The sequence below is a fragment of the Callorhinus ursinus genome, unplaced genomic scaffold (assembly GCF_003265705.2).
Source record: "Callorhinus ursinus isolate GAN/ISIS: 27379988/994484 unplaced genomic scaffold, GSC_fseal_2.0 scaffold22, whole genome shotgun sequence".
NCBI lineage: Eukaryota > Metazoa > Chordata > Mammalia > Carnivora > Otariidae > Callorhinus > Callorhinus ursinus.
The window spans coordinates 26420154-26433812 of NW_027397084.1; the positions used below are offsets into that span (position 1 = coordinate 26420154).

The 13659-nt window shown below is 44.2% G+C and overlaps 2 protein-coding genes and 1 pseudogene across 2 annotated transcripts in view; 1 reads left to right on the plus strand and 2 right to left on the minus strand.

Annotated features, from left to right (window-relative positions):
* Positions 1–654: 654 nt before the first annotated feature.
* OOEP (oocyte expressed protein) overlaps positions 655–13659 on the minus strand; it is a 43029-nt gene continuing 30024 nt past the window's right edge. Inside the window, exon 3 of the mRNA XM_073905222.1 lies at positions 655–2059. Coding sequence (XP_073761323.1) covers positions 1956–2059 — 104 coding nt within the window. The 3' untranslated portion in view covers positions 655–1955. The remainder of the gene's footprint in view (positions 2060–13659) is intronic.
* LOC112837959 (myb/SANT-like DNA-binding domain-containing protein 4) lies at positions 4438–5816 on the minus strand (annotated as a pseudogene).
* KHDC3L (KH domain containing 3 like, subcortical maternal complex member) overlaps positions 12571–13659 on the plus strand; it is a 1333-nt gene continuing 244 nt past the window's right edge. The window contains exons 1-3 of the mRNA XM_025890612.2: positions 12571–12859; positions 13011–13190; positions 13452–13659. The exon at positions 13452–13659 is cut by the window's right edge and continues 244 nt beyond it. Of these exons, the coding sequence (XP_025746397.1) occupies positions 12691–12859; positions 13011–13190; positions 13452–13659 (557 nt within the window). The 5' untranslated portion in view covers positions 12571–12690. The remainder of the gene's footprint in view (positions 12860–13010; positions 13191–13451) is intronic.

The window sequence follows — 13659 nt, forward strand, 5'->3', positions numbered from 1 at the left end:
CTGGCGGTCCGTTCTCCCACTCAGAACGCTCCGCTGGCCCGCCTGCGCTTTGGTCTTGCGCGTGACCATCTCCGTCACTTTACCCTCTCCCCAGTGCCGGTGGGCCTGGCGTCTCCGAGTTTATAAGGGTTTCCACCTGTATTGACTCGTTTCTTCCACACCGGAATCTCTTGGCCTTGGGAGTGCATGGGGCGAGGGCAACGTCAACTCTTACCCTGGGAACAAGTGATTGGACCTGAACCCCGGAAAGACGAAAATCCAAGGCTTGAGGGCGTGAGGACCACCGGGGAGCTGCGAAATCAAGTTCCTGTCTCCCACGTTCCAAAGGAGGGTCCCACTTCCCTTGGGCCTAAGGGAGCTAAACCCAGCGGCTTCACTTCACGGAGACCCCCTACAACTTCCGGGGACTCGGGAGTAATTCCTGCCATTTAACAAAGGAGAAAAGGAAATTCAGAAAGTCCTTATCTGCAAGGCACGTGATGGGGTCACTAAAGTGCCCGTACTGTTCGCCCTCCTTGAAGCCCCAAAGTCTGGGACTTTTCAGTCTATTCCAATTTCAGAACTCATGAGTGCCCCACCTGGACACTTGGGCCCAAACTGTATAGGCCAGACTTTTTTTTTAAGATTTATTTATTTATTTGAGAGAGAGCCAGCGAGCATGGGTAAGGGCCCAGGGAGAAAGAATCCTCGAGCTGACTCCCTGAGGAGCATGGAGGCTGATGCTGGGCTCACCCCAGGACCCTGAGATCATGCCCTGAGCGGAAATAGAGTCAGCCACTTAACTGACTGAGCTACCCAGGCACCCCTGTATAGGCTAGGCTTCTGCTTCTAAGCAGTTTTATTCATTTAGAAAACATATTGCTTGAAGTGATGCACTAGATTCATACGATGAGAGTGTGATTTCAATGTTTTATAGCTTCATAGATGTGGAAATGAAGATGACTTTTCCCAAGACCATGTTCTGATAACTTCCAATCCCATCAGCTGACTATTATGACTATCTCTTAAGGCAGACTTCTTCACATTCAGTCAAAGAACTGTGGGTTCTTGGGGCACCTGGGTGGCTCAGTCAGTTGAGCATCCACCTCTTGATTTCAGCTCAGGTCATGATCTCCGGGTTGTCAGCACAAGTCCTGCATTGGGTTCCATGAGTGTGGAGCCTACTTAAAAAAAAAAAAAAAAAAAAAAAATCTACAACTGTATGTGAATCTACAATTATCCAAAATAAAGAAGTTTAATTTAAAAAAATGAAGTCAGAATTTAAAAATTTCAAAATCTGTCTGAATTTCAGTTGCCATCTTGGGACCCCTTTCTAGCTCCCATATACCATTGTGTTCTGTTGGTAATGAAAGCTGGATAGTTAAGAGACTTAAAGAGAACATTGTGGTACAAAATGATTTATATTATGTTCTCACATAAAGATCTTTTCCTGCTTAATGCCATTCACATTAAAGTCTACTAGATATTATTTAAACACTGTCACTCCAGGTTTATTTCTTTCTTATTGTCTTAATTCATTTGCTTTTCTTTTCTTAGAGAATGATTATGTCCTTTTGCATTGAGTGTCTCTATTAAGTAGCAACTTATTGGATATTTTAATCCACTCAGTTTTAATTTTGGCTGAAAACTTTTAAATCATCTGAGTGTGTTATTAGGCTAGGCTTTTCCATCCTCTAAACACTCCCTACCCCCCAACACTTGTCACTAGCTATAAAAGTAAATACTTTCTTGACTAAAGAAGGTGGGTTGGGAGTGATGCAGGGGATGGAAAGGTGACAGATATCTTCCAAAAAGCTGAAATCAGAGTTTTCCTGGGAGTAGCATTCCAGAGCAGCTGGTGGCTCCTTTTACCTTCAAAAGAATTAGTTTTGATGATTTACTTTTCAGACCTATAACATACTATACGGACACTGGAGCCAGATGCATCCATATTGACAATTACTACTTGTATTATTTCAAGTGGGATGTGTGTGTGATGATAAAAAGCTTTCTTTAGAGTGGACTTTGGTGTTTTTGAATCTCGACCATAAGAGGAGATACAAAGCAGGAATAGAAAGACCTAAAATAGAACAAAAGATGCAATTAGAAATACTCTTTTTTGTTGTTTTTTTTTTGTTAGTATAGGGAAATTTTATTTCTATGGTAGCAGCATTTATTTTGGTTATGGAAAAATAACACTATTTTAAAGCCAAGGTAATGAAGCAGAAATATATTTTTTTCTCATATGTCCATACTCAAATATCACATATGTTTTCAAGACATTCTTAAATTAACAAGGAACAAATGCAGAATCCAAGTAGTATCTGTCAACAGAAGAGTTGTATTAAAGCTACATTATCAGCCCTAGAAATCAGAAAATTCAAAATGATCCCTTGCAGTGATTCTCAACTTTACTGTGCATCAGAATCACCTGGATTGTGGAAAAAGCACCTTCAGGAGACTGAAGGCAAATCAACCAGTTAAACAAGCCCTTGGTCTCAGAATAAATACCAAAGGGCCTGAAGATACAAACTCCGTTCCTCAGAGAGGAGCAAAGACAAAATACACCATGGTATGAGATCAGGCTTTCACTTACTGTGTTACTTCTCCGAGCCTCAGATTCAGGAATAATAATGTTACTCTCAAAATTGTTCTACAAATTAGATCAGATAGTGTGTGATAAGTGCTTCCCTAACTCATTCATCAGCTATTATCATTATTTTATCATTATCATCATCATCATCATCATCTTATACAGAGGGCATCCTCCCCCAGCCCCCATTCTGACTCCCACATAGCTATTAATATTTATTTTAAAAATAAGCATTAAGGGCACCTGGGTGGCTCAGCTGGTTAAGTGGCTCGGGTCATGATCCCGGGGGCCTGGAATGAAGCCCCATGTCAAGTTCCCTACTCGGTGGGGAGCCTGCTTCTCCCTCTCCTCCCCACTCTTGCTCTGTCTTGCTATCTCTGTCTCTCTCTCTCAAATATAAAAATAAAATATTTTTTAAAAATAAAAAATAGGGCGCCTGGGTGGCTCAGTTGGTTAAGCGACTGCCTTCGACTCAGGTCAGGATCCTGGAGTCCCGGGATCGAGTCCCACATCGGGCTTCCTGCTCAGCAGGGAGTCTGCTTCTCCCTCCGACCCTCTTCCCTCTCGTGCTCTCTATCTCTCATTCTCTCTCTCTCACGTAAATAAATAAAATCTTAAAAAAAAATAAAAAATAAAAATAAAAACTAACTCACTGATTTCAAGCTCATGGACTACAAGTACCATTTTTATATTGATACCATTTTTACTAGCTTCAACCATTCACTTATATTAAGATTTCAGTACATGATTGAAATGACAATTTTTCTATCTAAACTAAGATGATAAAGTCAAAGAAAAAAGGGAACTAAAACTTAAAAAGTATGTGTTGCTTCTAAAGCATCAGTAACTAGATGAATGAACTGCTTTTCAAAGTGACCCATTTTAGACAATCTCTGATGTTTCCTGTATTTTCTCAATCTCAAGTTATTCATAGATGGAAATATGGCAATAAAATACCTATAATCTTCATCACTTCCTATGTTCAATATACTATACAGTAATGTTACATGGTTAAAGTTTTGGCCGTTTATGTAACTATCTTAATATCTTAAATATCTGAGGTTTTAATATTCTGAAACTATAAACCTAAGCTATAGAGGTACACAGGTTAGGAAAGCATTTCTCAACCTCAGCAAAATTGACATTTTGTGTTGGATAATTCTTTTTTGTGGAGGGCTGTCCTGTGCATGGTAGGATATAAGTAGGCATCTCTGGCCTCTACCACTACACACCAGGAGCAACCTTTTCCACTCCCCCATTTTGACAACCAAAAATGTCTCCAGATGTTGCCAAATGTCTTTTGGGAGTCAGAATTACCTCTCCCCCTGCCATCAAGAACTGCCAAGCTAGGGGCTCCTGGGTGGCTCGGTCATTAAGCATTTGCCTTCGGCTCAGGTCATGATCCCAGGGTCTTGGGATTGAGCCCCACATCAGGCTCCCTGCTCAGCGGGAAGCCTGCTTCTCCCTCTCCCACTCCCCCTGCTTGTGTTCCCTCTCTCTCTGTGTCTCTGTCAAGTAAATAAATAAAATCTTAAAAAAAAAAAACGAAACACCGCCAAGCTAGAATTTTACATAGAAATAACTGTAAACTCAGTGCACAGATTATACAAGATTCTATGCAATTTTACTAATTCAAAGAGTACAGCACATTAGTTTTTGCAATACTATTTATGCTAGGGCACATAGTTTTTATGTAATGTACTATTTAAGTATACAGTTACCCACACATATCTTTTTCCAATTGAAAACACTGACATTAAACAGGAAAAAAAAAACATAGTTAATCTCGCAACCATTTTTATATTACCCAATACAAAGAAAAACCTATGGTTTACAAACATTTGCTAAATGGAGACCAAAAGAAATCACTGCAAGTGCCCTTCCTTCTGAATTTGAAGTCTCTCTTTCTCTACTTGTAAGTGTTCTTTTTCAATCTGCAGCTTCTCTGATTCAAACTTCAAGAACTGGGGCACCTGGGTGGCTCAGCTGGTTAAGCAACTGCCTTCGGCTCGGGTCATGGTCCTGGAGTTCCAGGATCAGGTCCCGTGTCGGGCTCCCTGCTCAGTGGGGAGTCTGCTTCTCCCTCTGACCCTCCCTCCTCTCATGTGCTCTCTATCTCTCCCTCATTCTCTCTCTCAAATAAATAAATAAAATATTTAAAAAAAAAAACTTCAAGAACTGTAACCTTTTTCCAGTTGTAAGCGTTCTCTCTCAAGTTTTAATTCTCTGTTTCTATGTCCTGTGGTTGAAGTATGGACTTTTGTCCTTGGCCAAGTTCATTTTCCAAAGAGGGGTTGTCAGAGTTGACAATCTGTAGCCTCAACTTCTTTCATTCTGTGGCCACTCCTTGTCGATCTCTAGGCGTTCCTTTTCTACCTGCAGCCTTTCAGCCTCAATATGCAGGCGTCGTTTTTCCAACTCCAGTTTCTGTTTCTCTATGTTGATCAGCAAATATGCAGACCTAAATGGTTCAGAGTAAAAAAGTCATCGATGTGGGGGAAATCAGGAAGTTCATTTTCCCTCCTGGAATCTGGTATGACTGATGACAACACTTCTTCCTCCTCAATCTCAAAATCGGGGCTCTGGGGATCTCTCTCTTTCTCTTGCACCTTAACCTCAGTTAAGGATCCACTTGCATCCCTAAAATCTGCCACATTTTGCCAATCAAAATCTGTATCATTTCAGAATCCAGTCTTTTCATCTATCTCTTCGGTGACAGTCATCTAAATCAGATGTGGGAGGGAGACATCCTGAACCAGCCCGCTTAATGTTCTTTTTTTTTTTTTTTTAAAGATTTTATTTATTTATTTGACAGAGAGAGGGAACACAAGCAGGGGGAGTGGGAGAGGGAGAAGCAAGCCTCCCGCCGAGCAGGGAGCCCGATGCGGGGCTCCATCCCAGGACCCTGGGATCACGACCTGAGCCAAAGGCAGACGCCCAACGACTGAGCCACCCAGGCGCCCCCAGCATAATGTTCTTGTTCGCTTCATCTTCTTCCTCTTCATAGGTGCCCGCCAGTCAAGGTCAAGGTGCCTTCTTTTCACTTCCCTCCCTGTCCTCTGTTCTCCTTCTCCTACGGCATTGACACCCTGCTGAATCTCCTCCGAAGCCAGCGGCTTCATCATGTTGTTATATTGAGCTGCTTGGAAAAAATTACTTCTTTTCTTTTTGCAATTTCTTGCAAAAGGGTCTGAGTTTCTTGAACATTAAAACTGCTTTTCCTTTTCTTTTTCAACTGCTTCATTTTCCTACTTAAATGCAGAGTTTTTACAGTAAGGAAAGAGGTGAAAAGTTGAGAAATGCTACAAAGAGCAAGAATCAAAGGCAATCTCTTGTTGGCACTTTGTTTATATCAGAGTTTTTGGATGCCTGGGTGGCTCAGTCAGTTAAGTGTCTGCCTTCAGCTCAGGTCATGATCCCAGGGTCCTGGGATCAAGTCCTGCAACAGGCTTCTTGCTCAGCGGGAGCCTGTTTCTCCCTCTGCCTGCCGCTCCCCCTGCTTGTGCTCTCTCTCTCTCTGACAAATAACATCTTTTTTAAAAAATAAATCAGAGTTTTCCACTCATCTAGTAACACGGGCAGGTTGGATCATTCCTATGTTGCAGCACACTTCAAGGAATTACTGAAGTGAAAACTTGGCTTTTTCCTTCCTCTAACATTTGCTCTGCCTCTATGAGGATCTGGGAGATGGTAGCCCACTTGCTCCAAAGGTCGTATGTTCAATACATAACACTGTGAGTAATCCTTGTAAAGATGATATAGCACCATTGGCATATTATACCTGGGCAATTTTTTTCAGGGACGAACACTTGAGACTGAAGTTCCTGAGACCCCGTAGCACCTCTGCCAGACTGCCTTTAAGGGGGGTCAGAAATACTCGAGAAGAGAAAAAAAAAGAAATAAGAAAAGAACATAATTCCTTGGGTAAGTTAACCAACTGAAATTACCTTTTATCCTTCAGTCATCTTTATAGCACCTAACTGTGTGCTACTGAGGGTATACACCCTTTTTTTTTTTTAAGGTTTTTTATTTATTTCTTTGACAGAGAGAGACACAGCGAGAAAGGGAACACAAGCAGGGGGAGTGGGAGAGGGAGAAAGGCTTCCTGCTGAGCAGGGAGCCCGATGTGGGACTTGATCCCAGGACCCTGGGATCGTGACCTGAGCCGAAGGCAGACGCTTAACAGACTGAACCACCCAGGCACCCCTACACCTGACTTTGACATCCCATTTCCATCACCTTTCCCCAACTGTCCACAAGAGCAGGGACTCAATAAAGGCTGTATAAGTTTGATCATTCTTCTTGTATTTATTTGAATTGATCAAGAATGTTTCACTTACGTTTTAAGATGTAAACCAATGTAGGGACACCTGGGTGGCTCAGTTGTTAAGCGTCTGCCTTCGGCTCAGGTCATGATCCCAGGGTCCTGGGATGGAGCCCTGCATCGGGCTCCCTGCTCTGCGGGAAGCCTGCTTCTCCCTCTCCCTGTCCCCCTACTGTGTTCCCTCTCTCACTGTGTCTCTCTCTGTCAAATAAATAAATAAAATCTTTAAAAAAAAATAAGATGTAAACCAATGTAAATGTTATTTTTCATCATTAGTCACCACCTAGTTCCATTTATTAAATATTTTCTAACTTATTGTTTAATGCTGTCTACTTAATCACTTATGGGTACATTTTTGCATATAATTGAACTTTTTATAAGTTCTCTGCTCTTTCCCATAGCTGGAAATTTCTGGGTTTTTTTTTTCTTTTTTCACCAACGTCACCACACAATTCAAGGTTCTGGCATTCTAAATATGAGGCCATTGTAGAAAGAACTATTGCTTTATAATGTGTTTTTAAACTTGGAGGCTTAAGTTTATCTCACTTAGAACTTTCTGCTTCTGGGGCGCCTGGGTGGCTCAGTCATTAAGCGTCTGCCTTCGGCTCAGGTCATGATCCCAGGGTCCTGGGATCGAGCCCCACATCGGGCTCCCTGCTCCGCGGGAAGCCTGCTTCTCCCTCTCCCACTCCCCCTGCTTGTGTTCCCTCTCTCACTGTGTCTCTCTCTGTCAAATAAGTAAAAAAATCTTTAAAAAAAAAATAACTTTCTGCCTCTTTCTACTATACCAGGTATCACCTGGAAATGCCTAGTCATTGCAGTTTCTTCTCTAGAACAATCACTGGTAACTGTACAGGAACTTCATTATCATCCTCTAGTTTCCACAGACTCACATAAAAACATGCTTTTACCATTAAAAGATATACACACACACATTCCTTCTGTGTGTCTGTCTGTCTGTCTATCCCTCTCTCAGGAGAAGTCAAGCCTTTGACAGAACTGGGTACTTGGTAAGGACTAAAGTCCTAGCTCTTCCTAAATTTCCCTCATGCCCAAGTCCTCACTTCCAGCCTAAAAACCACCAGCCATATAGAAGAAATTAAAACTATTCATTCACTCATCAAAGAGTAAGTGCCTACAGTATGACAGACATTTTGAAAGATGCTGGGTACACTCCTGAAAGACAATCTCTGCCCCCAAAAGGAGAAGAAAAACAAAAGAAGCAATTGTAATATGGTGTCACAAGTACCAGGATGGGGTAAGCATGAGGATATAGTTAGAGAACAAAAGAAAGTCCTCAAGTCCTCAAGGAGTTTATCAATCAAGGTTCACCAAAGAAACGGAACCAGACACACACACACAAAGAGATTTATATCAAGGAAGTGGCTTATGGGACTGTGTAGCTGGCAAGTCTGCAATTTGTAGGGCAGGCTGGCAGGGATGATAAAGTTTTGAGTGGTGATAGTTCCAGAACATTGTGAATACATTTAATGCCACTGAATTGTACATGTTACAAATGGTTGAAAGGCTAGGGACAGGAGCTGATGTGACAGAATTCCTTCTTCCCTAGGGAAACCTGCTGGATTTTGTGATGTCTCCACCCCCTCTAGGCTAGCCCTCTGTTAAGAGTAGGGAAAAACCCCGCATCCTGCCCGTGCAGTACAAACTTAACGAAGAAGTGTTTTCTTCCAATCTCAAACAATAAGGGAAAATAATCTATTAGAATAAAAATAATAGAGCCTAAAGGCTGTGGAAAAGAAATGGAGGGGTGGACTGGGGCGCCTGGTTGGCTCAGTTGGTTGGGCATCTGCCTTTGGCTCAGGTCACGATCCCAGGGTCCTTGGATTGAGTCCCGCATCAGGCTCCTTGCTCAGCAGGGAGCCTGCTTCTCCCTCTGCCTGTGGCTGTCCCTGCTTGTGCTCTTTCTCTCTCTCACACACATAAATAAATAAAATCTTTAAACAACAACAACAAAAAAAAAAACGTTAAAAAAAAAAAAGGAAAGAAATGGAGGGGCAGAAAGAAAAGTCACTGGCCATACTCTTGCGGCAGAAGCATTAAGATGAGGCAAGCTAGGTCCAAATGAGCCCAGCCGTGTCCCCACCTCAGGGGCCACCTCAGACTTTGGGATCCTGCTCCTGGTCTGTGATCTGCTCAACTCCAACTACGGGGCCAGTATAGACTTGGGGATGTGGTTGGAGTTAGAGTGAGCTCTGGCAGCACCTCTTCCTCAGGGCCTACTGTAGCATCTAGAAGGAAAGGAGAAAAGCACCCCATTTCCCTCCCATGTGTACAATAATCACCTAATGCGGGGTAGAGGGTAGGATCCAGGGCAGTTGCCCAGAATCTGGGGTCTATCACAAAAACCTAGCTGGGCCAATTTGGCCCTGTGTGGTGCAAGCTCAAGGGCTGGGGTGGGAGGTATCCAGGCTGCGGTGGGTCAATTCCTGCCCCTCTCTCCCTTCACTTCACTACCTGTGGGAGCCATTCCCTCCCTTGTCCCACTCTGTGCCAGAAGCTGGCTGTGAGGGCCTGCCATGTTTTTGTTTTTTTTTTAAGATTTTATTTATTTGCTAGAGAGAGAGAGAGAGCACAGAAGTAGGAGTGGCAAGCAGAGGAAGAAGCAGGCTCCCAGCGGAGCAGGGAGCCCAACGTGGGGCTCGACCCCAGGACCGCGGGATCATGACCTGAGCCGAAGGCAGTTGCTTAACCAACTGAACCACCCAGGTGCCCCCGAGGGCCTGCCATGTTAATGATCATGAATATGTTGGCCTATGGGGGCGGGGGAAGGAGCGGATGAGACTGCACTAGGGTTCTCAAGAAAAAGTTCTACTCATATCTCCCTCAGTGAATGTTGGATGTAAACAAACATACATGCTCAGAGCTTCCAATTAGTTTTTTACTAGACAAACAAAAACAACATAGGGCAGATGAAAAAGAAAAGAAAAAGAAGAATAGCAGTCCAGAAGGCCAACTTTTAAATAACAGGAGTTCTAGAAAGAGGTAAGAGGAAACACAAGGAAAAAAAAGTTTAATAAAATAATTGAAGAATATCTACCAAAGATTAAGATCAGAATGGCCTAAACGTCTCAAAAGCATCACTGGAAGCTAGCAGATAATTAAGTGAAGCATGAAATTTTGAGGGAAAAATTATTTCAATCAAGAATTCTAAGACCAGGGGAGCCTGGGTGGCTCAGTCATTGAGCATTTGCCTTCGGCTCAGGTCATGATCCCAGGGTCCTGGGATCCAGCCCCGCATTGGGCTCCCCGCTCAGCGGGAAGCCTGCTTCACCCTCTGCCACTCCCCCTGCTTGTGTTCCCTCTCTCACTGTGTCTCTCTCTGTCAAATAAATAAATAAAATCTTAAAAAAAAAAAAAGAATTCTAAGACCAAATGTTCAATCTACTGTGTGGATGGAATAAAAATATTTTCCAACATGCAAGGCCTCAAAATATTCATTCTTCCTCAGAAAGCAATAGATTTCCTCTATCAAAATGAAAGGAAGTCTCTCTCTGAAGAGAAGTAAAATAATGAAACCATTGCCTCAAATACCATGAACTTGGTGAGAGAACCTCTGGGTTCTCTCAGGCTGAATGCAGCCCAGGGTAAGCCCACTGTAAACTACCACCAAGAGTCCAAATTCCTTACCCCTTACCTGATGTCTCTCACTACCTTCCCCAAACTCATTCACTCCCCAGACACAGAAACACTCCCAAGCATTTGTCTAAGGCAGGTAGTAAAGAGCAATGAAAAGGGTTAAACTTTTTACTACTGAAAACACCTTTTTAAAGCTAATTTTTTAACCCAAATGAGACTCCAAAACTGAAGGGACAATGAACAATAATGAAATAACTGTGTATGTTATATATGTAATTTTAAAGTCCTGTAGAAAAGGCAATCTATCTGTCAAAACAATCAGAGAGCCTTTGAAAATTATAGGAACATTATAGCTAGAAAACTGATAGCTATGAAGTTTCTAAGTGAACTTCTAAACTCTAAACCACCTTTCCCTTGGTTTCATGAATTTTATTTCAAAATTTCACTTGAAGCTTATTCTGTTGTTGTGGACTACTGCTCTTAAGTTCCACCTGAAAAAATATATTTCTCATTTTAATAAACCTAGCACATTAGGCATCAGTATCTCCTGCCACAATTGCCTTCAATGCTTCCACTTCATGTTTTGGTCTCCTTACCAGCTTGCAAGTCTCTATGTCTTCGTTTGGCCTGAACTAATTGTGCCCACAACTCTGCCTCTAATTTTCTCCTTCCTTCCTGGAATTCTGCTACCTCATCCTCAGCTTCCTGCAAGCTAATCAGAAACAAAGTAGGAAAGATAACTATAGTAAAAACCATGAGTTTTACATAAGAGATTCCTTTTAAACAAAATTATTAATACTATGGTTTTAATTCTCAAATATTTCTATACCTAACTCTAAAACTTCAATGAAGTAAAAGATCTCTACACATGCATTCCACACGCATACACATAAATGACAATAACATGCATAGAACCCTAAGTATCTTCTTACGCCCACTAAGAAACAATATATTATCCTATATCATCAAAGAGATTACAGACTAGAGATTTTCATGGAAATACCTCTTGGATTGGATTCTTGTTGGCAACACTGATGGGACCTTAAAACTCAATTTAGAGTTGCTATGTTAGTGAGTCCATAACCTCCAGAGGGGACAGTTATGAAGCCCAGATCCCTGGGTGTCAGTTATACACACACTCAATCATTCTGCCTACCCACAGAAGTTTATAACTCCATCCTGTGATCCTTTGAATGGATTTTGCCCTTTTTTTGCTCTCAATTCATATTCTGCTTAGTTCTCAAGACTTTTGATGTTGTCACACACCTACAAATTTCTCACTCACTTCTTTGGCCTACAGAACTCCCATGGAGGATACAAGGATGAGCCTGAGTTCTGGGGATCTCTCACTGCTGGGTCTGGGCATGACACACCAACTACTTATTCAAGAGCAATACAGCTTTATCTTCCTGAGTAGCAGTCAATGGGTAATGCTTTAAGATGGACAAAAAAACCAAGACACAGAAATACTGTATTACTTAGAGAATTAAAAAAAGTTTCAATGGATTCCCCTGTGACGCCCAAAGCACATAGACCATATACTGCTGGGTGTGCTCAGCTGTCTCTGGCAGGTTAAGGAAGAAGCTGGAAATGTGATGGCCTCTGGGGAGGCAACTCGGTGGTCAGGGTTCAGGAGGAAATGGAACTTACTTTAGCCCTTGAATACCTTTTTTACTCCTTAAGCTTTGACTTTTCCCATGTATTTCATTAGGTTTTCCATGAAAAAGTCATCCCAACCCCTCAAGAATGCTGGTCCCCTTAGAACCGCTGGAAAGCACGTGTGTCTCCGCACAGACTAGTTCGCTTCTCTTAAAAGGTGTTGTCCTGACGCTGGATCCTCCCTACCTCTCTGCCGCTGCCCTCACCTCCCAGAGGCCAGCTTTCCAGACAGAGTTCCCACGCGGGCGCTCCGCCTCGGGGTCCCAGAGCCTGGGAAAAGGGCGGGTCCCGAGCAATGGCCCCTCCTAGAGCGCCCAGGTGCTCGACTCAGTGCACTCGGGCGATCTCGGGAAGAAGCCCCAGCAGCGAAGCTTGGGAGGCGAGGGCTGGAATCCAATGAAAAGGGCGCGGACGGGGAGGGGCTTGCCAAAAGCCCTTGAAATGAGGCCCTGGCCTCGCCGCAACTGCGGCAGCTGGTCCCAACCTCGGCCTTCGGGTTGGCAGCCGCACAGCCGCTACCAGCAAGGCCTGCTGCAGCATGGCCACTCCCAGGCGGTTTCCGACGCTCGTGCAGCTGGAGCAGCGAGAAGGGACGCTATTCACGGTGCTCGGTAACCTCACCAAGCAGCCCTACTGGTTCCACTCCGAGTACCTGAAGAGTCCGAAGGCAGTTCACCTCGAGGCCTGGCTGGTGGAAGCGATCTTCGGTGAGTGGGTGAGAGGGGTGCCAATGCGGTCTTTCCCTCTCCTCTCCCCAGGGCAAGCCTCTCCACTGGCCCTAGCCGCAATCCAGCGCTGCCTCCTCCCGCAGCCTTCTCCCAAATCCCACCCCTCACAGCCTCTTTGCTTCCTGCGCAGGCCGGGGAGGAGAGCACATCCCACACGTCGAGTGTGTGTCGCAGACCCTGCTTCACGTTAATCGGTGGGACCCCGAGGGCGAGGCTGAGATCTTGATATTTGGTCGGCCTTATTACCAGAAAGATGTATCCAAGATGATCATGAATTTGGCTGACTACCACCGCCAACTCCGGGCACAAAGTACGGAACCAGATAAATAGGGGCACCCTGGGCAGGCCAGGGTTCCTTGGGAGGGATCCTGATTGATGCTTTCTGGATGAAACCGAGCAGCGGTCTCATCCTCTCAGTCCGTCCAGGAGAGAGATTTCTTCTTGCAAGGGGATCTAGAAGGCCAAATTGACCTCAAATTCCAGACCCCAACCCCCCAGCCCATACGCATGAATCCTTTTGTGGAAAGAATATGGGGACACGGGTAAAGTCTCCACACTGTTCTTCTTCCAGGCTCAGAGAAGGTCCCTGCCCAGGACGCAGCTACCCAGCGGTCCCCCCAGGCTGCCCGAGAGGCCGCAACCCAGCGGTCCCCTGACGTTGCCCGGGAGACGGCGACCCAGAGCTCCCCGAAGACTGCCCGGGAGGCGGCGACCCAGAAGTTCCCCGACACTGCCCGCGAGGCGGCGACCCAGCGGTCCCCGAAGGCGGCCCGCGAGGC